General features: G+C 38.6%; 1 protein-coding gene across 1 annotated transcript; it reads right to left on the bottom strand.

Moving 5' to 3' along the window:
- Window positions 1-264: 264 nt before the first annotated feature.
- LOC121714008 (scavenger receptor cysteine-rich type 1 protein M160) lies at window positions 265-25,892 on the bottom strand. Its single transcript, XM_042099127.1, has 17 exons — window positions 25,836-25,892; window positions 21,493-21,810; window positions 14,792-14,899; window positions 11,984-12,181; window positions 11,274-11,492; window positions 10,788-11,072; window positions 9,680-9,991; window positions 8,845-9,132; window positions 8,374-8,694; window positions 6,750-7,034; window positions 5,958-6,257; window positions 5,579-5,857; window positions 3,358-3,639; window positions 2,883-3,017; window positions 2,320-2,424; window positions 1,923-2,042; window positions 265-771 (listed from the first exon to the last, which is right to left on the bottom strand). The coding sequence occupies exons 1-17, from the start codon at window positions 25,879-25,881 to the stop codon at window positions 590-592; spliced, it is 3,783 nt and encodes a 1,260-aa protein (XP_041955061.1). The 5' UTR covers window positions 25,882-25,892; the 3' UTR covers window positions 265-589.

Raw genomic sequence — 25,892 nt, 5'->3', positions numbered from 1 at the left:
AACATTTCATTCTCAAAACTCTAGCAAATGGTCTCCTCAGTTCATAAATATTTACCGAATTTTGTTAAATGAAGAGGTGAAGCAGCACAGTGGTAAACATGCTCCCATCCCAACTTTTTTTGAAACATGTTGCTGGCACCAAATTCAAAATTAACATATATTTTCCAGGAAATAGTCCAAATTTTCATTTTCAACATTTGATATGTTGTCTATGTCATTTTTGCTGCTAAATATGGGTTTACGAGACTTGTATATTATCACATTCTGTTTTTATTTACATTTTACACAACGTCCTAACTTTTTCTGTTTTGGGGTTGTATATATATTCTAACTTTTACATGCATCAAGCTCTTTCTGATTCATTTGGGAGGAAAACAAATAAAAAAATAAGCAATGCTATTGTGTTTGTGTGTACCAATTTGTATTTTTAGGAGAAAGGAGAAAGACTATTTTGTTGTTTTAGAGTAGATGAACATGGGGGCAGGGGGTGCAGACACACAACATTTAACCTGCCATGAGCTCAATCTCACCCACAATGTTTACATTTTCTGAGACAGTAAAAGGTCACCTCCACTCCACTCCGCTTTCCTCACTTGTCGTCATCTGGCTGGACGTAGTCCTCCTCATCCAACGGCACAGGCACCGAGCTCTCCTCAGGCTGGGGCGGCACGCCCGGCTCCTCTGGGTCTTCTTCCTCTTCCAGTGGTAGTTGGTCCACGTCGTCGTAGCCATCTGTATAATCATCACCATCGTCCAGTTCTCCACCAAGGGCTGAGAGGGACAGAGGTCGCTCAAGACTCATGGGAAACAGAACCAAGGCAAAGCCGCATACGTGTGCCTTTACGAGTTTATGTTATTTAGCAGACACATTTGTCCTTACAATGACATCAATACATTACATTAACATTAAAAGTTAAACAGTCATATAGCCTAACCTCAATAAAAATATATATGCAAATATATAATAGTAATAGATTGTATTAATAGACTGATGACTTGCGCTAGCCTAGCATCTGCGAACTCTGCAACTAGAAGGACTGGATGAAACGTGTTGAAAACGGTCTCCACTGATAAATATCACACTTGCTAACTTGGAAATGAGGTCCTATGTCCAAAATCCTGAACCATCCCTTTAAATAGATTTAACAAAATAATAATAACCATAAACATATAGAAACCAGAACTCTAACTAGAATGAATTAGTTAGATACAAGGTAAACAGATGAGTCCTCAGAGGAGATCTCAGAAGACCCCAAAACTCGGCCAGGAAGTGACCGAAGAAAACTGAAGCATGTGACTGCTTGTCAGTCGAATTGTAGAGTTTTTTTACAATTATTGAGTCAAACAGAAATAGTGGTATCTCTGGAGGGCTCCTGTCCCTGTTGCACAGCACTTGTAATGACATATTGAGCCTCTTGACATCCTGCCCCCATATGGTATTTTAGATGCCTATAGCCATTCTTGCCACTAGCAAGACAGCTACCTCAATGTTGATGTTTTTTTTTGTTCATTTATTTTCCTAAGGACAGCACTCAAAGACCTCTAAGAACAGGAACTTGGTGGAAATGTGCCAGAGTTCTCCTTTAAACAAACTGCATCAGTTTCTCAAGAGCAGCTTTTCTCCCTATGTAATAACCCTCATAAATAGCTAACCTGAATCACATATTATGCCACATACTCTTCAGTCACTTCCCAGATAGCAAGAGGCTGATGGAACACTGTCGGCCCAGAGGGGGCATATCTGGAACAAACTATTTTTTTTTATTCAGTTATACTCGTTCCTTCATTTTAATATTCATGATGACAGTATTCAGTCTACTCATTCTAGGAAGCTTATTCAGTTTGCAGTTGTTTTTAGTTTAATTGGTATCTCCAGACCTATTCTATGTGATTTATATGAATATCTGGTCTGCCTTCTTCACCTGGTCTGTCTGGAAGAGGGGGGGCTTCATCTGCACTGTTAAATCCAGCGTCTGCTTCCTCATCAACGTCATCATACTCGGAGGAGGCTTGGCTATCCAGACCTTTCCCCTGTCCATTTGCTGGCAGATAAAACAGTCAAATTCTTTAGTCAGTGTAACATGAGTTTGAACCTCTCTCATCCAGGATAGTAGTACAGTATAAATAAACTAGTAAATAAATAAACTAATAAACTATAGACTAAAAATCTTTTTTTAAAAAAGAGATTTAATTAGAATGTTCATTTGGGGTATTTTTGGCCATTTTGAATCCGGAACGCATAAGAAGACCTTTAATTTTTTATAGTGTAATTTTAAAGTGTGACCATACATTGCTACTTTGTGTCGTGATAATGCCCACCTTGACTCTTCAGTCCAATATCTCTCTCTTCTTTCACATTGAGCTCTATATCCTCAAAGTTATCACTTGCAAGAGTTGATCTGGTCTGGGAAAAGGCCCGTCTCCCTGTGAACAGAAAGGTTGGGTCACCTGAGTCAGGGAATGCTGCATGTTTTACTGTAGAGGGAGAACAGCATTCACAGCCGACTGGTGTGCATGCCTAGCATTACTTTGTACACAGTTTTAATCTTACAGGTCTCCCTTCACACATCACAGACTCATTCACTTCTTTTACTCTCCTTTCATTGTCTTTCATGTCTTTTCATCATATTTTCACAAATGCAGCCTTTGAATATTCAAAGAGAGTGCCCTCTAGTGGCTTCTCACAGACTCACACTCAACATAACACATTCCAAACTATTGCTCTTGCATTCATGTTTAGTGTCAAGAAGACAAGTATCACAGCAACCATGCAGACCTTGTGAGACTCTCCATACTGCAGCTGTAAGAGCAATTGACGTGTGAATCTAAAACATAACAGATACATTTTAAAGAATTAAATCTCTATGTGGTCTTGCACTCACCACGCAGCCTATACAGAATATGTCTTCTTTGCCACAGTACCAGTGCGATCGCTATCACCAGCAGTGGCAGTCCAACAGAAACTCCCACAATGAAATTGATGGGGAGTTCAGGAGGAGGGGTTATCTCTTTGAAACCTTTAAGAATCACAAGCACAAATCCATTTGTACAGTTTAGTTTACAGTACAGTAAGAACTGCAAATGAAAAGTTTTTATAAGTTACAAAAGTCACAGGCAAAACCGTGTGTTCTAAGGTAAATTCATGGTGAATATACTTAATCAGTTCATAAATATGTATGATGTAGATGTAGTATTAATACATCAGCATACAGCAGTGTTTATTAAGAATGCAGCATAAGAATGTAACATTGCAGCAACACATCTAATTTTGAAGTGACACCAAATCCTGAACTGTTTCTAACTAAACATGGATGAGTAACATGCTTCTTATCAGAGATCACTTAAGAAACATCTTACCATCACAGTATAACTCAGTTAAGTCATCCTTCTCACAAGAGGAGAGTCTCATACAGTACTCTAGGTCTTTGTCCAAATCACACGAGAATGGAAGATGATCTTTTCTCTGGCCACGTCTGGGCAAGCTTTTCTTGCTGCTGTTGACGTTCCCGCATCCTTTGACCTGGTTGCATAGAAGACTGGGCGTATTTCCTTTCTTGAGGCATGCAGGCTTCAATTCACCACCGTAGAGCACTTGGATCTCCCCTCCGCACTGGTCCGTCAGATTAAAGTTCAAGCTCTCTGATGGGGACATAGTGATATGGTACTCTTATCACATATTATGCGGATGTGGCTCAGTGACAGGATATACAGCATCATCTCCTCTTCACGGCAGGCACAAACTGATATATGAAAATATGTTTATTTTGAATTTGATGCCAGCAACATGTTTCAAAAAAAGTTCTTTACTTAGCAATCTTCACATAAGAGACTAAGTGATGCTCTTTTTTATACTCAACCATGGTGGCGATTACCCTAATTAGTTGTGAAATATTCCTCCTATTGTTGTCTTTTATCATTACACAACTTTTCCATCATTTTGTTGCCCCTGTCGCAACTTTTTTGAAACGTGTTGCTGGTATTTCAAAATGAACATATATTTTCCATGAAATAGTCAAATTTGACATTTTCAACATTTGAACATGTTGTCTATGTCCTTTTTGCAGCGATGGGTTCACAAGACCTGCATATTGTCACATTCTTTTTTTATTTGCATTTTACACAACGTCACAAATCTTTCTGTGTTGGGGTTGTATATCATATGTTAAATGGGCTCCTTCAGATTACTGAAGCCAAAGGAAGAACTGCAACACACAAATAACTTTAAGAATATTTACTGTTTTTCTCAGTCGCTTTGTTGCATTTTACTCAGATCTGAATCCAAATTCCCCAAACTTCTTGTCCAACCTCTTCATCATCTCTTATGCACAGCAGAAAACCAAATATTCTTTATTTTGAACAAAGAGCAACTGCGTCTGTGCAATTGATTGTGTACAACTTTTACACTATAAATCGCTCATCTCATGTTGGTCAAAGTGCATTGTACTGGTTCTCAGCAGTTATCTTGTTCATAGCAGTGTCACAGAAACTTTCATTGTGATGGCATATTGATAAGCATTTTGAGCATGTTACATGCAGATAATCTGCTGTGTGGTGAAAATTGCTAGCCTGGCCACACTCTCCTAGATCTCCTTTTAGGGAGATATTAGTCTGGAACTCCATAATTCGCTAACGTTTCCATCGGTCCGCAGACGACTAGGGCCAATTAGCAACGAGAGGAGATGATACTCTAGTTTTGAAATCGAAAGCGGCTATGGTAAACGGTAGTAGGAACACCTGTAAACTTCAAAAGATGCAGTCGGAAGAACATTTATTTACAGCAGTGGTTCTTAAACTTTTTCCATCATTCCCCACTTTGGAGGTTGGGAATTTTCAAGCCCCACCTCACCCAATTACCCCAGCAAAATGGTTGAAATACCATTTTCGCATTTTGGTTCCACGTTACATTTCTTGTCTCGGTCTGCTGGAGCTGGTGTTGTTTTAATTTATATGTAGGCCTGTTTATAACTGTGGCAATTATGTTTTGAATGTACAACATTAATAAAGCGCAAAAAGGACAAATTTACTTGTGGCTGTTGTGCCACACCTGTCATGTCTCTATTCCACCCCACATTTTGAGAACCACTAATTTACAGCAAAGGTAGGCCTACATACATTGTTTCCTGACTGCTGATACTGTTAATTGTTAGTTTGTAAAGCTTAGGCAAAGTAGGAAGTAACGTTAGGAATGTCTGGTCAATGTGATATGTTGGACTGGACCAATGATTTCAAAGTTAACACAAAGTCTACTGTATGCCCGTCACAATGCTACAGTAGTATTGGAAACATATCCCAGTCGTGAGCCTCCAGACTCTTTTCACAAAGTGCATGTCTGGTTTTAATTTGCAGAAATTGTTTTGAAAAATGCACTGCCGTGCAAACGTTAAGAAATGCACCAAAGCGACTGAGGAAAACTATAATAGGTGCAAACAACCAACATTTTGAATCTTGTCTAGATTGTTGAGGAGCTGTTCATGGATAACCACTTGTGTTTATGCTGAATTGATGCTTATTGCAGTCTTTGTGTGTGTGTGTGTGTCTGTGTGTGTGTGTATGTGTGTGTGTGTGTGTGTGTACCTACTTGAACAGACCACAGAAGCTGGTCCACTATCACATTGGCCTTTTTCTGATTTACACTGCAGGGGGTTTATTTCAGCACCAGTGCAACTGAAATGATGCGCCTCACCAGTCAATGGAGAAGCTGCATAATCAGTGTCTACAGGGTTGCCACATTCCAGGTGTTGACATAAAATTCTGGACATGAACTCGGTCCACCCGGTTTTGCAGACCCTCTCACGACTTTTACCACTGATGATCACCTCTCCATAACATAAATCAGTCAGATTTATGAACCGATGTTCTGAATATGGAAGGGGTGAAGTGGAAGAAAACATGTTTTGAAAGTTTTACATAGGAAATGTACTTGTTGTCAAATGTCAAATGTTCATAGCTTCCCCTACCCTGGCAACTGATGTTCAACTGTTGCTTTTCAACTGGTAGGTGTTTTTCCTCGCAGTTCCAAATGCTCTGGTCTCCATCGTTGCAGTTGTAGGTTTTGTTCCACCAGTTCTCGAAACTGACGGTGGGCCCGCTGCTGTTTGTCACCAGGTCCCCGCAGTCCAGACTCTTGCACAGTGCTCTTGATTCCCTGTCGCCCCAGCCGGTTGAGCTCATGGCATGGAGGCGCTCGGGGGCTTCCGTCTTGACGAACACGCCACCGCTGCACGCACTCTTCCCCACCACCACCGGACGACTCCAGCCTGTGAACAGCCAGTGGAGAGGTAAGGGGGTGAGTGAGTGCCTTCCGGGCTCACGCCTCTGGATCTACAGGACATGTATAAGGCATGGCCTGCAAGATCGACTTAGCCATGTCCTGTCATGGTGCTCAGTTAAGTCATGATTTCCCCTTTGCTTTGTCTTTTATAGCTGTGTGGATATGCATTGTGGTGCAAGAGTAGCTTTTTAATTATGTTTTTTTTTATCAGCTGTATTTTTTATACCTGTATTTATGCAGGTAAAAGGTTTATATAGGTAAAAAGGTTACGGCTCTTTCAGTATTTGCTCCACAGTGCCCAATAGCCCAATGAATCAGAATTAAACATGTTTTCATCAGAAATAATAACTAAGAAAAGAAATGCAAAAGAAAAGAATATCAATATATATAAACCTTGGGTAATAGACTGTACATTACGGTATGCTTTTTGTGTCATAACATTTTGATTACCGTTGTGGTGAATACCACCCAAACTTACCTGAGCATCTGACTCTGGGGATGCGCTGTTTGTCACAGGGTTCTTTCGTTACTGTGCAGTTCACTAGGGACTGGAAAGCCTGGTCACATTTGATCACTTTGGCCTTCGAGTTGGTCATTCTGTCTGCTGCTGTAGGAGTTATTACTCCTCCACAGCCCGTTTCTGTGCAGATTGTTTTCATAACATTAACATCACCACATACAGGCTGCCAGGACCCTGCTAGAAAGGCCTCCATTTTGCCTCCGCACTTATCCCGAGGATCACTCAGCTTGGACTTGAGGCTACCTAAAAGCAAACGAAATAAATGGACGGGACAAAATAAATAACTGAATAAAAAACATACACATAGATAGATAGACAGACAGACAGTAGATAGACAGACAGACAGACAGACAGATAGAGAGAGAGATAGAGAGCACTCCAAAAAATCCCTCTAAGCCAAACCGAATTGCAGAGTGTGGAGTAACACGCTCTGGAAATTCACAATTTCGTTGCCGTTTAAAAAAAAAAAAAAAAAACATAGTCCAATATTTCTTTCGAAATTGAAATGAAGTTGTATGCAACAGCAAACCCTAGCTTACTAACAGGTTGGAATTTTGAAATGTCACGTGACGTGATGTCATGCAACGACGTGATGCAATCAACTCCTACGGACTTTCCCCTAAAGATGCCAGCTGCAGCAGCAACATTTCCGGAAAGGTACTGGCTTGATGAAATTCATTCTGGACTCTCTATCCGACCAGATAAAGACCTCGGGATACTTCGGTTTGGAGTAGAGGGACCCTCTACTCACTACCACGTAAGTGTAATGTTGGTTGGAACTGTAGAAGAGGTATAAAAATAGCATTTTGTAGCGGCGAAATGACATGCCCTGGTCACTTGCAGGCTAACGAGTTTTGACTAAAAACGTAAAATCGAACTTTCTCAAAACACATCATGACATGATTTTGATCAACTCAACGTATGTACTCCCAATCATCCCTAAATTGATCTAAAGTGCATTTTACTCCGGATAATTCCTTTAAAATAAGCTAAATTATCTGGCAAGATTTGCCAATAAAACAATATGTTTTACTTATAACCAGGGCTGTGGAGGCCAAATGCAAGTTTATCCATCTCTGAAATTTCAGAAATAGAGTTTATCCACATCTTATTAGAGATATCCACCTCTCAGAAGAGTTTATTCACCAATTGCAACTTTTAACATTCAGATATCACACTGTATTATTGACATTCACAATATGTACACTCATCAACAATCTAGGAACCATTTAATATCAGTGATATTGTTTAAACATAGGAGAGTAACCTCCACCATCATCAAACATGTTCTGAATGCCTTTTTAAAACATCTGATTCCACCTGGTGCAGTCCACCTTACCGTGATCACAGAATTCATAGTTTACCCACCTCTTATTTTACAACCACCCCCCTGCTTATAACAAAGTCAAAAAACTTAAATCAAGAGCAAAATGTCTTGTTATAAGCAAATGATAGAAAAATAAGAATATAATCACTTGATTTTATGGTTATTTATTTCAGATTTGCAGTGAGGTAGATGGAGAAATAGATAGTGATATTCAATGGCAACACATCTAGCTTGTGGATGAATTAGTGAGTGTACCTGAGCAGACAACATAGATAGTAGACACCTTACAGGTCGCGTTCATTACAAATCTGCAGCGGCTCAAGTCGGACACTTTGGACGGGCAGTGCACACTGCTGACGGTCGCTTTGAGGGTATTCGGGGACTTGTGTTCGAGGTTGGTGACAGGTCTTCCACAGCCCAGGTCCTGGCACAGCATCTCGGAGTGCTTTTCGCTCCACACATCCCCGCAGACCCCATGGCAAGCATCTCCGTGGCACACGTTGACCTCACCCCAGCACCGACGCTTGCTCTTCTCCAAATCCTTGTTGTCGTTTGTTAATTTCAGGGTCACCTCATCTAACATGAATAAAGCACAGGGGGAAAAAAACTCACACAGAGACCTTTCCCACACCCTCTCTAAATAAGGCAGGGCTATATGTTTATCATGAGTGAAAGAGAATACTATTGAATTATAATTCATGCAATGGGAACATGATATTGGATTACCAGTGCATGTCACTTCAGCAGCCTCAGTGGTGATTGAGCTGGCTCGTCGAAGCGTGCAATTGTCACTGGACACTGGGCAGTCAAGCTGCATCCAGTCACTGGCCGTGTGGTTAACGGATGTGCTGTAGTTGGCCATGTGGCCACACTGCATCTTCTGACAGACGTGTTCCGCGGCGCTGTCATTCCAAACGCCTGGCTGTCCGGAGAGGGAGTAACTCTTCCCTGCCTGCTCCACTCCAACCATTCCTGAGCAAGAGGATTTCTTTTCCACAAAGAACATCTGGCTATCTGTGAAAGGGATTCAAGGTTAACAGTCATAATCCCTCACACTCAACAACCCCACATTTCATAATCCATTGACAATCTAGTACAAATAGTTAATTTTCATTTGATGTTCTGAGGAAAATCATATACGTAACAATAAACACATTTTATGTTTTAAAGACCACCTCTGGTGAAAATTAAGTTTTTAACCTTGTTAACGTGTTCATATGACATCTGCTACTTTTCACAAGACATATCATGAGTGAATTCAGCAGTGAATGTCATGGCTGAGGATTTCTGCTTTGGATCTATGTTTCAATCAGTCACCACCTGAGCTATCAAGGCCACAAGCAGATTTTTTTACATGAAAATAACTTATAAATATTTACTTTAGAGGAACAGAGAATAGGAGTGTAACAAACTGCTGGAGTCCGTCTTTAAATGCATTGAATCTATGAATGGTGTTCATGGTAACAAAACCCAATTTACAAGAAATTCTATGTTTTCTATGGGCTCAGCCCAAACTAGTGGAGTCCTACAGTGAGTTGGTGTGATTGGGATAGTTCATTACCTTGGCAGACAACCTTTATGAAATTATCTTGAGAATTAGACCTGCCATTTTCCTCCAGACATTTATGAATGGGGTCGTCGGACTGACATTGGGCCTTCAGTGACAGTTCCAGTGTGTCCAGTGCGTCCCCATCAACAAAAAGATCATGCCCCTCCCTGTAGCCCTTCCCACATTGTAAATGGGAGCAAACTATGTCAGAGTGCACACGTTTCCAGTCATTTGCGCGCACTCTCTTCCATGCGCCCTTGTAGTAGATCTCCACTCTTCCAGAACACTTATCCAGACCATTACTGAGGCGCACATCAATGCTTTCTGTTACATTGCAGGAACGAAAAGACAAATTAATTGGTGTATCTATCTGTCTATCTATCTATCTACAGTATCTATCTATGTGTGCATGTGTGTGTGTGTGTGTAAATATGTACATGAATAAATAGGAAATGCACATTCATGCAATTGATTGTGTACAATAGTTTTCTGTTTTTTACATTATCAATTGCTCATGTCATGTTGGTCAAAATGCATTATACTGGTTCTCTGTTTAATCGTCCTACCCCAAAAACATCTAGGCATTATTTCATTGCTTGGCCATTACATGTAAATGTATTGAAGCAGCTGTCATATGTAATCTGTCAAGTATAATATTGCCATTTTTATTACACTTGATTAATATTTCCTGGATTCATGAATTGTTTTCGGGTGAATCTTGATTTCACAAAGGGGAATGTTAAATCAATCAAAGATCAACCACCTCTACGGTGTTTCTTATGTTTACATTTCTAAAATGTTCTTTACTAGAAAGTACTGCAATATTGTAAAACAGTATTCCAATCTCATTCATAGGAATGACTTTGGAATTTGTCATTCTGATGGCTATGACTATGCTTAACTATGATTAACTTTTGCTTTTTGGGCATAAAATAATCACTTTGAACAAGTTGTGATGAGTTTTCGCTGGTAAACCACCGTGTGATGCCGTTTGTCTGAATTATTTTGAGAAATGCACTAACTGTGGTGCAAATGTAATGATTATTCCTTGAAATGCACCAAAGTGACATGTGAAAATGTGTCCACTGTATTGAGGGAGAGATCAGCAGGGTGTTGGTACCTGAGCAAATAATGGCTGTGTTTTTTTTATTACAGTTGTCACTCTGGCAGTGCCACAGGGACTCTGCATGGTTTTCGCAGGACATGCCCGTCCATTGTGCTGGCTGGAAAATGCCTTTGTTGCTGGTAAACATGAAATCACCACAGCCCAGCTCCCGACACACCAAACGACCAATCATTTCACTGTTGACACACACTGCCTCTTCACTTTTCGTCTTTTTCAAGTAGACAACCCCATAACAATGGCTTTGCTGTCCTGCATCTTTCAATGATATGCTGACTTGCTCTGAGGGAAAGTGAGGGAAAAGAAACTGTAATGGCCATTTCATTCCATAGCTGATATATGATGCTAAGAAATTAACATGAATCAGAAAGTGAGTTGCCTTGGGTGGTCAAATGTACTTCCTCACAATGGCACAGACAACTGGTAGTTCAAGACAACACCTGAGTACATTGCTCAACTCAACTGCACATTTTCCATTCGTACCTGAGCAGTTGAGATAGACATTTGAGGATGTTTCATTTGGTTCTGTCAAGCTGTCTCGACAATTCACCTGGTTACATATGTCATTGGGGCTCCAATGTTGCGAGATGTTGCGATAGTCCTTCGAGCTCACAGTCTGCCAGGTAGTATCCTTATATACTTCCAGGCTACCTGAGCACAGATTGACTTTTGCATTTCCCTTTAGACGGAAGAACAAATGCTCTGTGGAAAGATTGGAAGGAATTGAGGAATTGTGGCATGGTACATGGTATTGCAGTAACTCGTAGAGTGGCATTGCAGTAATTGCCTAATTCCCTGTAATTCTCCATTGTAGTCCTTAAGTAAAAGTAAAAAAAGTAAAAAAACAAAAAAAAAACAATAGTTGTTGATTTCAAGTATGGAAATGAGTGCTTTGAGATGCATACAGCATCATAATGCTACTCACACCACCAGAATACTCTTATATAAAGTCATATAATACAGTATTCTCTAAAATCCTCTAAAGATGAATACAGCCCCCCCCCCCCCACCACCACCACCACCACCACCACCATCATTCACAGGGCCTATATATTCTAATACATTCTTTGCTCTGACATGTAGGCCTACCGTTAGTATGCTGAGTCATCTCTACCACAGAGGTGATGTGCAATACTCCATGGAAACTGACTGTGTTAAAGGGAAGTGAAGTGAAGCAAGCATGACGGACTCACTTGAGCAGGTTACACTAGCAGGTGTAACACAACGGGCAGAAGTCCAGTCCACACACTGCCAGAGAGAGAGATCATTCCTAAGGCAAGTGTAGGGTTGAATTTTGCCAGTTTCTTTGAATCCATGGGACACTGGACTCTGTGTGGCTCGTCCACAGGACAGCGTTTTACACAGCTGTTCTGCGTGGTCTTGATGTTTCTCTATATAAGATGAAAAACATGGTACATTTTGATAAGTAAATAATTCAGTCTCCATTTTGATTTTTTCCCCCAGTCACATACAGGGGAGTCACGATTGTAAGGGTTAGCTTCAGCCAGTTAGCATCCGTGTCTTTTAAAATTGCATCTCTCAAGTGCTCACTTCTGCCTACTTTCAACAAGCCAATTATGTGCCACATCACTGGTGGACACAAATTATCTGTGAGGAGGTGGTAGAACAGATGCAAATGGAGCAGTAGTTGCACTTGATAGGTCAGACACATTGGTTTCAAAAATATTAATTATGAAAATTAATATAAATATAAACATCCTATTTAAAAAGGTGCATAGTTGTGATCATAAACATGAGGAAAGAAAAGAGATAGAAATCACTTTAAAGGGTTATGTATTTCCACAAGATTTTGCTTGTAACTCCATTAAAGGGGTGGTTCAGGATTTTGGACATAGGACCTCATTTCCAAGTAAGCAAGTCTGATATTTATCAGTGGAGACCGTTTTCAGCACGTTTCATCCAGTCCTTCTAATTGCAGAGTTCGCAGGTGCTAGGCTAGCGCAAGTCAACGGTATGTGCTAGCCTGCCACTAAAGACAGTCTTACCCACTCCAAAGTACACCTGAGGCAAATTCCAGACAATCGATGTAAATGTCTGTGTTGATAGAATAGTGTAAGAAATACAACTACCCTTGCATCGCGTTGCAATAGTTATACTTTGGTCCCTAAAGTTGTTAGTAGTCATTTTGCAACTCAGCGGCGGACTGATATTACCAAGGCTACTACTAGGTATCCCCATTGGAGTGCGCTTTACTGTTTACTTTTCGGCGCAGTACTACTAACCGGAGCAAGTATAATTCCGCCGCTGCTAAGAAACTAGTCCCTCAAAATGTAATGCGATTGTTGAAATGCAAGGATAGAATAACGTTAGAAATAACACTGTCAATACAGACATTTACATCGATAGTCTGGCGTTATAATTTATTTGCCTCCGGTGTACTTTGGAGTGGGTAAGACTGTCTTTAGTGACAGGCTAGCACATACCGTTGACTTGCGCTAGCCTAGCACCTGCGAACTCTGCAATTAGAAGGACTGGATGAAACGTGTTGAAAACGGTCTCCACTGATAAATATCACACTTGCTTACTTGGAAATGAGGTCCTATGTCCAAAATCCTGAACCAACCCTTTAATGGATTATTTTCTTTGGAGGAACTTAAGCATTCAGAATAAAAATGTTACACAGTTTAAATATCTGGGCATTATTCTTGATTCTACTCATTAAATTTAATCATTTAAACATCAAGTGAGAAAAGTAGTGCAAATAACCAAATATAACCTAGCGAACTTTAGGTATATAAGGAACTGTTTGACAACACCTGTAGCAAATCTATACATGAATACTATGATAATCCCTCACCTAACATATTGTATGACAAGCTGGACCCATGTAGCACAACATCAAGGCCTATTTTATCACTTCACAAACAAGCACTTAAAGTCTTGGACAAGAAAAACAAATTTTACCACCACTGTAACATTCTTAACAAATATAACCTACTCAGTTGGGAAAATATTTTAAAACGCAGTGATGCATGCCTAATTCAAAGATCATTAATAGGAAGGCTCCCCCTGCACTCAGCACTTTTATACAGCAAAAGTCATCTAGCACAACCACAAGGTCTGCCTTAAGAGGGGACTGTGTAGTCCCTCTTAGGTCCAGTTCCTTTGGCCAATTATGTTTTTCTGTGAGAGCCTCTAAACTATGGAATCAATTGCCAGTGGACATTAGAAACTCCACCTCTCACCATACATTCACACACCATCATAAGGACTGGCTTTTGAGCATACAAAAATGTGAGCACCTCTCATAATACATTAATGTTGGTCTGCCAGCTATAGTTTAGCTGTCTTGTAACCCATGGTGTATGTATGATAGATAGATGGATAGATTACTTTTGATCCCTTATTGATCCCTTAAGTGTTGTACTGTATGGCTGTATGGTTACATGTCTTATGTTCTAAATGTTTTAATGGAGCCAGTCCTATGGCATTGTGTTTTATTGCTGTATATCAATTGCAATGTGATTTAATATGTTCTTTTTTTTAGCCACCATGTGCCTAGTATAACATCTTGCCAATGGACTACAGTTGAAAATTAGCCTGCTGGCTAACACTGGCACATTTACAGAAATGTTGATCAATGTGCACTGTCCTTTATATAAATAAATGAAATGAAATGAAATGAAATGCAGTATTTTGGAATTGCAAAGAAGAAACATTAAATGTACTGTATGCGTCTAAAGATAAGAAATGTATTTGTAATTCGCTGTGTGTAGTGTTTTGCAAAAAGTGTGAGGATGACATTGTGCTTAATAGTGCAGATGGGCCACCTTGGGTGTAAAGTTTCATTAAACATGACTTGTAAGACTTTAGTATATGATTTTAAAAAACCCTGTTCATTGTTTATCTGTGTTCATGTAAAGCAGGACTGCCACAAATGTTCAGTTTTGCAAGTGATTAGAGTTTTATTTGTGTTTCTAAAGCCATAGGTTGAAATGTCCAGAAATAACATTATGCAGTAAATCAATATTTATACTCACCCCAATCACCTGAGCACAGATAAACGTGATTGTCTTTTGTTGTATTGAGTCGCACAAATCCAGCACATCCCGTTCTTCCCTTCAGTACCAGGCTGGGTTCAGGTTTGTCTAAGACAAAAAGGGAAAACATAGATAAAGTCTTTGAGCCAGAGGGGTTGGTTGGTACCATCTGAGGAGAATAGGTCTCATACTGATTTTTGGCAAGGTCACCCTGTTCATGTCTATTATGCTTATGCAGGGATATATTACAGATGAATAGGCTAAAAATATTAATACAGTAGCCTCCAGAGTTATTGCCACCTTTGATAAAATTGACTATAAACAGTCAATTTTTTCCACTTTGAGTAAAAGGAAAATCTCATAAAGAAATAAATATTTCTAACAGAAAAATGTTGGTCACAATTATCGGCACCCCAAGAAAAAACGTACGAAATGTAGCAGAAGAAATTATGCAACTTGGGAAAGACCAGAGAATACTGGTACATTTAAATAAAAAGAAAGTGTGTTGACATTTGTAAGTCAGGGAATGGCTATACAAACTAGGCACTTTGTTGAAAATGCCTATATTTACAGTTAAAACAATGATTAGAATGTTCTAATCAACTGGAAATGTGACAAACATGGTTATCTTGCTCCCACGCACAGTATAAAGGATGGTGAGATATGCAAAACTAGATGTACCGCATAGCGGTACAAAATATGACCGCCGCTCAGTCCTGTACATCCATTCCGCGAAAATAAATAATATTAATGATTTTGTCTCCATCTTCTACTCCATGCCCCACTCTTGAAACTTTTGTGTATGCTTGTTTGGAATGTGTGTTTGCGGGCCGCACACAAAGTAGCCTACTGGCGCTGCAAAGGTGAATAGATTTGTAGCACTTGCCAAAACATTTGTAGCATTGTTATAAAACCTTTAAAATCTCTTAACAATCACAAGTAGGGCAGTTCATCACAGTCCATCCATTGCAACTGGACTGATGAAAGGTACACCTGTAGGCTACATTGTATTTGGGAAAAGCAGAAGGTAGCAGCATTAATGTATTTTTTTTTTTTATTAAACAAAACAATCCCTGTCAGTTCCATGCAGTTTTCAACAGCTATCAAGAAGAGAGGCCATGTCATGGATTTTTGTGAATGATACACATTTTAATTTATTAAAAGGCCCTATGCTAGGCCTATTACACAACTTTAATTGTCACTAGGCTATGCTGGCGACCCAAATAAAATCTCCTTTGAGAACCAATGGCTTACAGCAGTGATGCCAGGGTTATGGCCCGTGGGCCGGCCCCGGCCCGACTGTATGTCACATCTGGCCCGCGGGTGATAAGGGGAGAATATATTTTTATTTTATTTGTATTTAATTTTCGGTGGAATCCGTCAGTTGGTCTGTTGCTGCTGCTCGCCTCAGCTGCAGCAGCGTGCTGACGGTACTAGTCGCTATCGAAATGTTATCAAACTCGTTACAAAGTATTATGATAGTGTTTGTGCTTTTCAAAGTAAACTGGCATTATGGAAGACGCAGCTCTCCAAGCGCAATGAAGCCCACTTTCCCTGTCTAAAATCTCAGCCTATTAATCGAGTATGGACAAGTAGGCTACGCAAACTTGCTTTCCGGACTCAGGCATGAGTTTGACAATCGATTCACGTTTTTTGATGAACTGGAAAAGGACTTTACGCTTTTTTACGCTCTCCATTCACGACTGACGTGTCCGAGGTCATCATGGGTGCGTTAATAAATCTATAAATCTTGCCTTGAGCCCCGCTCGGTAACCGGCTAGCTCACGTCAAGACACACCGCGTTGCCTTGAGCCCCGCTCGGAAGGCTAGCTAGTAGCTAACATTCCATTCCTTAAGTAGGCCTAACATTACCACATTGGTTTTGTAAAGGTAATTTGAGAGTAGGGGGGAGAATAACGAGCAGCAAACATTTATTTGAAAACATGATAAGTAGTGATGCATGTAGTACACTTGTGCATTTAGGTTTAGTTATCACCATCTGATAAATCAAACTTTTCCCAAAGTCAGTTGGAAGGAGAGTTATACGACGTCCTTGCCATTTATAAAATTGACAAGACAAGCCTCTTGTTCCTGCTTTAATTGCGTGATGCCCTCGAGAGTTGAGACAACTTCGCGGATAGCTTCTAGCGTCTCTTCCTCCGTCGCCATTGTTGCTATGCTGTTGAACTACAAGCTTCGCTGGACTACAAGCAACTCGGCAGGCAAGTTCCGCGCCATCACTCAACTGTTCGCTGAATGGCTCGGCTACACGCGAGCCGTATAATGTGGGTCGGGCCAGACTACATGCGAGACCTAAATCAAATTTAGGGCGGAAGTACATAGGATGGTAACGACCAGGCTAGCACAGTGCATGCATACATTTCAAGTACAGGAACCTTAACATTGGGTACATTTACATGTATTCATTTAGCAGACACTGTTGGCCAAAATGACTTACATATACCAACTGCCGTATATTACAAGGGATTACATTGTCCCCAGAGCAACTTCGGGTTAAGTGGAAGCCCGGAACTGATCTCATAACTTTCAGGCTAGTACTGCATGCTAGCACAACTCCTTAACCACTACACTTCCACCGCCTGCATAAAGTCCCGCATGGATAAAGTCAGGTTCAAAATTCCTCTTTTTGTTTTTCACTTTGGTGACATTTTAGAGTGAAATGTAATTCCTGAAATGCTGTATTTTTGAGAATGTCTTCATACATTTGCTGAAAACCCATGTTATATATGTTTCTAGAACTTGTATTTATTTTCCATATTATAGGTTACAAATCATACATGAACAGCATCCTCTATAGATCCTCCAACATTTAACTAGAAACTTTAGTGTTTGTAAGTTTGTAAATTTTGAAGTGGAGATTTTCTGGTTTTGTGAAAATGGTGATAATATATATTTTTAATGGCTGTTGGCAGTATTTTGATCTATTTAAAATACACAAATTCAAAACACCCCACTGTAATAACATTTCACTCTAATATGTCCAAAATGAAAAATAAAAAAAATAACAATTTTGAACCTGGCTTTATACAGTGTGAAGGTTTCTGTACTTAAAATGCATGCAAATGATTGCGTGTTTCATATAATATTTTAGATAAGTTGCAATACAACAAAATATTGACTTAATCATCTGTGGAAGTTTTGAGGGGATGTCTATTAGTTAAAATGTTTAGCCTATTCACCTGTAAAATATTCCTCATACAATGGACATAAACAGGCTGATAAAACACAAAAAGCTACCCAAAATGCATGATCATATTTAATAATTCTATGGTGGTATACAAATTTGTCAAAAATCACTATATTACATGACGACATCACTTATTCCCCTTGAATGGTACCAATTGGTCTGGCTCAAGGACTACTAAGTAAGGGAGAACAAATGGTACAGCATGCAGGTAGTAGAATGTAATGCATGCCGAATCTTTAATGTGAGGCATTTTTGTTTATGTAACGCACATTGAATGACCTCTGTGTATGAAATGTGCTATATAAATAAAGTTGACTTGACTTGACTATTGTGTCAAAGTGGAAAAATATTATTAAAATATATATTTTTAATATAATTGTATTGAGAATTAAACAGCAGTGCACATGCATAAACTTGCCAAAACTTCGATATGGTAGTTGTAAATGAAATGTCAAAATCCGTTTTTTTTTTTTCAAATTGGATTTATTAATTTATTTCTTTTCACAAGAAGACTATACCTAATAATACAATTCCTAAAAATATTATATGAATATTTTTGTACATATTTATATATTTCATATGTATTATATTTAGTGCAATCAAAATTAACATGATTTGTGTGATCATTGTGATTAATTAACTGTCATTCAGACTTTTGAATTAATTCAATTGATGATTAATTGATTAATTGATTAATTAACTGTCATTCAGACTTTTGTATGCTTGCAGTGGAAAATGATCTGCACATCTGACGCAGAATATCACAGAATACCTCACACACTCTTCGGTGGCGCATAATTTGTGGGCTAGAGGGAAGAACCTGTGGGTGTAGCACTCTAAGGCAGATATTTAGATAACAGCTTGTTTCCCAGCCAACTAAGCAACTTAAACCACAGTCCTTAGCAACAAAACTGCCATCAGCTTCAAAAAGCTCAACCCCAACCCGGTCCCTAAACGTCCGCACTTACTCGAGATTTCGTTTTTTCAACTTTTTTTCATATATACTTCTGTGATATCAATTTTGAATTTGCTGCGTAATGTGTAATGATTAGTTACTTTAGATATTTTAAACTTATGAAAATGTAGCATTTTGTTTTTGAACACAGCCTGTAATGTTGGCATAATAGAGACAACATGTTTTATTTACATTAAATTTGTATTTATTTAGTTATATTAATTTTTTATCTAATATTTTTCGTGAATGTAACACTAAATGTGACCGCCCATTTGATTTGAGCAAAAACATTTATACTTTTAGATAATGATCAAATGAGCACCAAATTGCAACTTATTGGGTCAATTGGCAATAGGCCAACATGAATGGGTGTAAAAAGAGCATCTTGGAGTGGCAGCGGTAAGTAAAGATGGGCAGAGGATCACCAATCCCCCTAATGCTGCGCCGACAAATAGTGGAGCAATATCAGAAAGGTAGCCTGACGAGCCAGACCCACATTAAAATGTAGGGTCTGGGCACTCACCGTTCGCAGCATATTTAATAATTCTATGGTGGTATACAAATTTGTCAAAAATCACTATATTACATGACGACATCACTTATTCCCCTTGAATGGTACCAATTGGTCTGGCTCAAGGACTACTAAGTAAGGGAGAACAAATGGTACAGCATGCAGGTAGTAGAATGTAATGCATGCCTAATCTTTAATGTGAGGCATTTTTGTTTATGTAACGCACATTGAATGACCTCTGTGTATGAAATGTGCTATATAAATAAAGTTGACTTGACTTGACTATTGTGTCAAAGTGGAAAAATATTATTAAAATATATATTTTTAATATAATTGTATTGAGAATTAAACAGCAGTGCACATGCATAAACTTGCCAAAACTTCGATATGGTAGTTGTAAATTAAATGTCAAAATCCGTTTTTTTTCAAATTGGATTTATTAATTTATTTCTTTTCACAAGAAGACTATACCTAATAATACAATTCCTAAAAATATTATATGAATATTTTTGTACATATTTATATATTTCATATGTATTATATTTAGTGCAATCAAAATTAACATGATTTGTGTGATCATTGTGATTAATTAACTGTCATTCAGAGGCATTCAGAATCTCCTGGCTCGCTTTGAGCTTCATTATAAGGAAGACATTAATCGTGATTAATCACAAAAAAATCTTAAAATATTCGGTAACACTTTATTTTAATGTGTCGCTGTTACAGTGTACCTACCTAATTAGGTACAGTGGTACAACCTGTGTAACAACATGTACTATCAGGTACTATCATTGTACTTGCATAATGTATTTGTGAGTACCTACATATAGTTGTTACACTGTAATACTGAGTGCTTTTACAAAACTTTGCCAATTTGCCTACATTTTCATCAGAGGCAAAGAGCTGACCTGAGACCTGCTGGATGGGGTAAATCTGGTCATGATAGATTTGATATACAAAGCATTCTTAGCTCCAGTCAAGGCCTCATTGTCTTCAGTACATGTAACAGCTGTGCTGCTACAACCTTGTTACTCTTTGATACAGTGGAATAAACCTATTAAGTGTACCAGTTAATTACTTACATGTACATATGACATGTATGTTATGTCTTCGATGTCTTGGAACAGGTCTACTAATTCACTACGTAGTACATATATTAACTGTGTTGGTACACACTTATTGCTCTTTGATACAGTGGCATAAACCCATTAAAATGAAGTGTACCAGTTAAGTACTTACAATTACATATTACATGTATGTTGTGTCATTGGTGTCTTGGAACATGTCTGCCATTACCCTACATACTGTAGTACATGTATCAACTGTGTTGGTACACATTTATTACTCTTTTGATACAGTGGAATAAACCCATTAAAATAAAGTGTACCAGTTAAGTACTTATATCTACATATATACATCCTGTAATTGATGTGTTAAAACGTGTCTGCTGTTACACCACACAGTACATGTGAATTAGTAGACCTGTTCCAAGACAAGACCTGTTCCAGTTTATTCCATTGTATCAAAGAGTAACAAGTTTGTAGCAGCACAGCTGTTACATGTACACTGAAGACAATGAGGCCTTGACTGGAGCTAAGCATGCTTTGTATATCAAATCTATCATGACCCGATTTACCCCATCCAGCAGGTCTCAGGTCAGCTCTTTGCCTCTGATGAAAATTTAGGCAAATTGGCAAAGTTTTGTAAAAGCACTCAGTATTACAATGTAACAACTATATGTAGGTACTCACAAATACATTATGCAAGTACAATGATAGTACCTGATAGTACATGTTGTTACACAGGTTGTACCACTGTACCTAATTAGGTAAGTACACTGTAACAGCGACACATTAAAATAAAGTGTTACCAAATATTCATATTATATTATATTATATTATTACACTCGTGTCATCAGTTCCAGTATATTTTTTAGTCTAAATATTACAGCACTTAATAATAAAACTATACAATATGTATACATAGATTAATGAAGATTAATGACTCATAAATAGTGAAACACTCACCAGAGCATTTGATATAAACATGCTGCAGGTGGCTGGACTTTACAATACCCCATGTTGGAGACGGGCAGTCCCAGAGGTGTTTCTCAGTCCCTTCACACTTAATATCATCTGCCCAAACCTGTTGTGTTAAATGGTGGTCATCCTTGAACCCAAACGTAGTTTCGAGGGCAGTGCCACAATTCAGGCTTCTGCACACAACATTACTGTTTTCGATGTGCCAGTTGATGGGTCCAACATGGCCCCATTTGCCCTGATGGTAGACATCCACTCGGCCTTCACATGCGTTGGAGCCACCGCTGAGGATCAGTTTGTTCTGCCCTGCAAAGCACAAGATGGGCTTGTTTTCAAAGTTGCACAGGTGTGATACTATGTGGTGGTACGACATTTTAAAATGTCTCTGAATGCACCAGAATGCTAATCATTTATAATAATAGTTTACCTACTGCTACTATGAAGGAATAATTATTCTATACACTGTACATATCATATTTATTAATATTATGTATGTATTTTACATGCATGAAAAGAGACCCGATCATGGCATACATGAGAGACTCGAGACATGGTAAAGTTATTCACCATGAATACTTGAATGTATATCAGGTGATTCTATTACATATTATTTCACTCATGCTATCACAAGGTAATGTATTGCCCTTTATTATTCAAACAAATGTTCAGCAAATTTCAGTCTGAGAAGTATTTGTTAGACTTTTGTATGCTTGCAGTGGAAAATGATCTGCACATCTGACGCAGAATATCACAGAATACCTCACACACTCTTCGGTGGCGCATAATTTGTGGGCTAGAGGGAAGAACCTGTGGGTGTAGCACTCTAAGGCAGATATTTAGATAACAGCTTGTTTCCCAGCCAACTAAGCAACTTAAACCACAGTCCTTAGCAACAAAACTGCCATCAGCTTCAAAAAGCTCAACCCCAACCCGGTCCCTAAACGTCCGCACTTACTCGAGATTTCGTTTTTTCAACTTTTTTTTCATATATACTTCTGTGATATCAATTTTGAATTTGCTGCGTAATGTGTAATGATTAGTTACTTTAGATATTTTAAACTTATGAAAATGTAGCATTTTGTTTTTGAACACAGCCTGCAATGTTGGCATAATAGAGACAACATGTTTTATTTACATTAAATTTGTATTTATTTAGTTATATTAATTTTTTATCTAATATTTTTCGTGAATGTAACACTAAATGTGACCGCCCATTTGATTTGAGCAAAAACATTTATACTTTTAGATAATGATCAAATGAGCACCAAATTGCAACTTATTGGGTCAATTGGCAATAGGCCAACATGATTGGGTGTAAAAAGAGCATCTTGGAGTGGCAGCGGTAAGTAAAGATGGGCAGAGGATCACCAATCCCCCTAATGCTGCGCCGACAAATAGTGGAGCAATATCAGAAAGGTAGCCTGACGAGCCAGACCCACATTAAAATGTAGGGTCTGGGCACTCACCGTTCGCAGTGCTCAGTCCGAGGGGCGGGATAATCAGTTGTCTTTCAAATTCCCTCTTCACGCAATAGGACAGCGGCAGCGCTATGAGTCCCATGCGTTTCCCACCAGCGGAGCTAGTTGGCTAGTTCAAACGTTTGCCTACTTAATAAAAGCTTAACTCGTGTCACACTGTTCGCCAGCAGCAACATCCATCTTATTTGTTTTCAAGTAGCAGGGAATTTAAGCCAAACCGTTGCAACTCTGCCATCAATCATTATGTTAAGCCCGACTAACGACTCTATACACGATTTCATTGGCCTTTCGATTTCTGGAGCTCACAAGCCAACGGAGAGTTGCTAGACTAGCCATGGCAGCAAATGTAATTTGCGGCCGTTAGGGGCGCGTCTAGATTTCTAGGCTGTCAGAAAGGAGTTCCACAGTGTAAAATTGCAAAGAGTTTGAACAGATCATCAGCTACAGTGCATAATAGCATCCAAAGATTCAGTGGATCTGGAAAAATCAAGGCCGGAAAAAAATACTAGATGTCCGTGATCTTCGGGCCCTTAGACGAAACTGGATCAAATATAGCCATGCCTCTGTATTGGAAATCACAAAATGGGCTCAGGAATATTGCCAGAAAACATTGTCTGTGAACACAATTGACCGTGCCATCCGCTGTTGCCAGCTAAAACTCTATAGCTCAAAGAAGAAGCTGTTTCTAAACATGATTCAGAAGCGCAGACGTCTTCTCTGGGCAAACTTCTCTAGGAAAACTGTTCTGTGGTCAGACAAATCAAAATTTGAAGTTCTTTTAGGAAATCAGGGACGCCGTGTCATTCAGACCAAAGAGGAGAGTTCAGAAACCTGCATCTCTGATGGTATAGGGTTGCATTAGTGCGTGTGGCATGGGCAGCTTACACATCAGAAAAGACACCATCAATGCTGAAAGGTATATTCAAGTTCTAGAGCAACATATGCTCCCATCCAGACGACGTCTCTTTCAGGGAAGACCTTGCATTTTCCAACATGACAATGCCAAACCACATACTGTATCAATTACAACATTATTGCTGCGTAGAAGAAGGGTCCAGGCACTGAACTGGCCAGCCTGCAGTCCAGATCTTTCACCCATAGAAAACATTTGGCGCATCATAAAATGGAAGATGCAACAAAGAAGAGATAAGACAGTTGAGCAACTAGAATCCTACATTAGACAAGAATGGGACAACATTCCTATACCTAACCTTTTGCAACTAGTCTCCTCGGTCCCCAGACGTTTACAGACTGTTGTAGAGAGACGAGGGGATGCCTCACAGTGGTAAACAAGGCCTACTTTTTTTGAGATGTGTTGTTGCCATGAAATTTAAAAACACCTAATGTTTCTCTTTAAATTATACATTTTCTCAGTTTAAACATTTGATGTCATCTATGTTCTATTCTGAATAAAATATGGACTTTTGAAACTTCCACATCATTGCATACCGTTTTTATTTACAATTTGTACCTTGTCGGGGTTGTACTTTGAAATAGTAAATGCATGGGTTTGTCACTGCTTTAAAATATTTATGAAATACAAGAAACCTGACAGACCATAAACTACAATTAATTTGCACTATTTACAGTAAAAGGCAATAACTTAAAATATAATTATGTTCTATATTTAAATTATAATGATTGCTGACATCTCTGGTTTTACGGATGTCTCTGACCTCGGATTATTTGGCTTCCACCTTTTTTTTAGATGCTTCAGCGGATGTTTTTCTATCACACACCACTTGGGAAAATATCATTGTGGGATATTGTAGATGACCATATAGAAAACAAAAACAAACAACACATTTCATTTAGTGTTTTTGACATTATTTAGCACACTGGAGTATCCTCTTATATTATGGCAGCTGTGGCCGTAACTGGTTAGGGCTTCGGGCTTGGAACCGGAGGGTTGCCGGTTCGATCCCAGTAGGAACAGCTGAAGTGCCCTTGAGCAAGGCACCTAACCCCTCACTGCTCCCCGAGCGCTGCTGTAGCAGGCAGCTCACTGCATCATGCAAAAAAAATATTAATACATAACTAAATTAACATTACATAACTAAATAATTTTTTTGTATTTTGTATTACTGTATTTGAAGAGTTTGGTCCCTAAATGCTCTATTTTTTAAAACATTAAAAAGTCAATTTGAATTCAAATTCGATTCAAAAGTTAATCTAATATCAATCAAATTGCACTTGTGTTGTATTGACTGATTGAAGATGAATCAAATAACAATATCTGATTACAGTTCTACTAAAAAAATACTTCCTCAAATGTAAAAAAATATTTATGAAAATTCATTAAAATGATGGATATAGCATTTTGGAACCAAACTCTTCATGTGTTTTTTTTTTAAATATATGTGAAATCCAAAATCCATCCAAAACAAAAAGCACAACATCAAAAGTCCTGTATCTGTTTCTTCAAACTGAACCTGACATTGTTTTGTGTTAAGTGGGGCTGAGCCCTCATTTAAAATGTGCATGCATTCAGCTGCAGATGTGTCTTTTTTTTGCTCACCCTTAAAAATGGTCTACAGTTTGAATCAGATATCATAAAACATGATGGTGATTTATTTTTGTCAGATATATAATAAAATATGTTTTATAAGGCGAAACTGAATATACATTTAATTTTATTTTAAAGAAACACAATATACAAAGTAATTGCATTCTGAAGGTGTCAATTGATATCACAGAAATCATACTAAATCTGCCAAACTCTTTACAACTTTACACTTGCAAACACCACTTTGATAAATTCTAAATATATATATATACATTTGTATAAAAAATATAACATATATTTATATAAGTATGCTAGTGTTTAAGTAAAGTAAATAAAAAAGATCTTACCATGGATGGTCTGTATGTGCAAGTATAGTAGTAAGAAAATCATCATTGCAAAGGGGA

This window comes from Alosa sapidissima, chromosome 7 (assembly GCF_018492685.1).
Source record: "Alosa sapidissima isolate fAloSap1 chromosome 7, fAloSap1.pri, whole genome shotgun sequence".
NCBI classification, from domain to species: Eukaryota; Metazoa; Chordata; class Actinopteri; order Clupeiformes; family Clupeidae; genus Alosa; species Alosa sapidissima.
The sequence above is the reverse complement of the archived record's forward strand: the minus strand, read 5'-3'. Positions and strand labels throughout refer to the sequence as shown.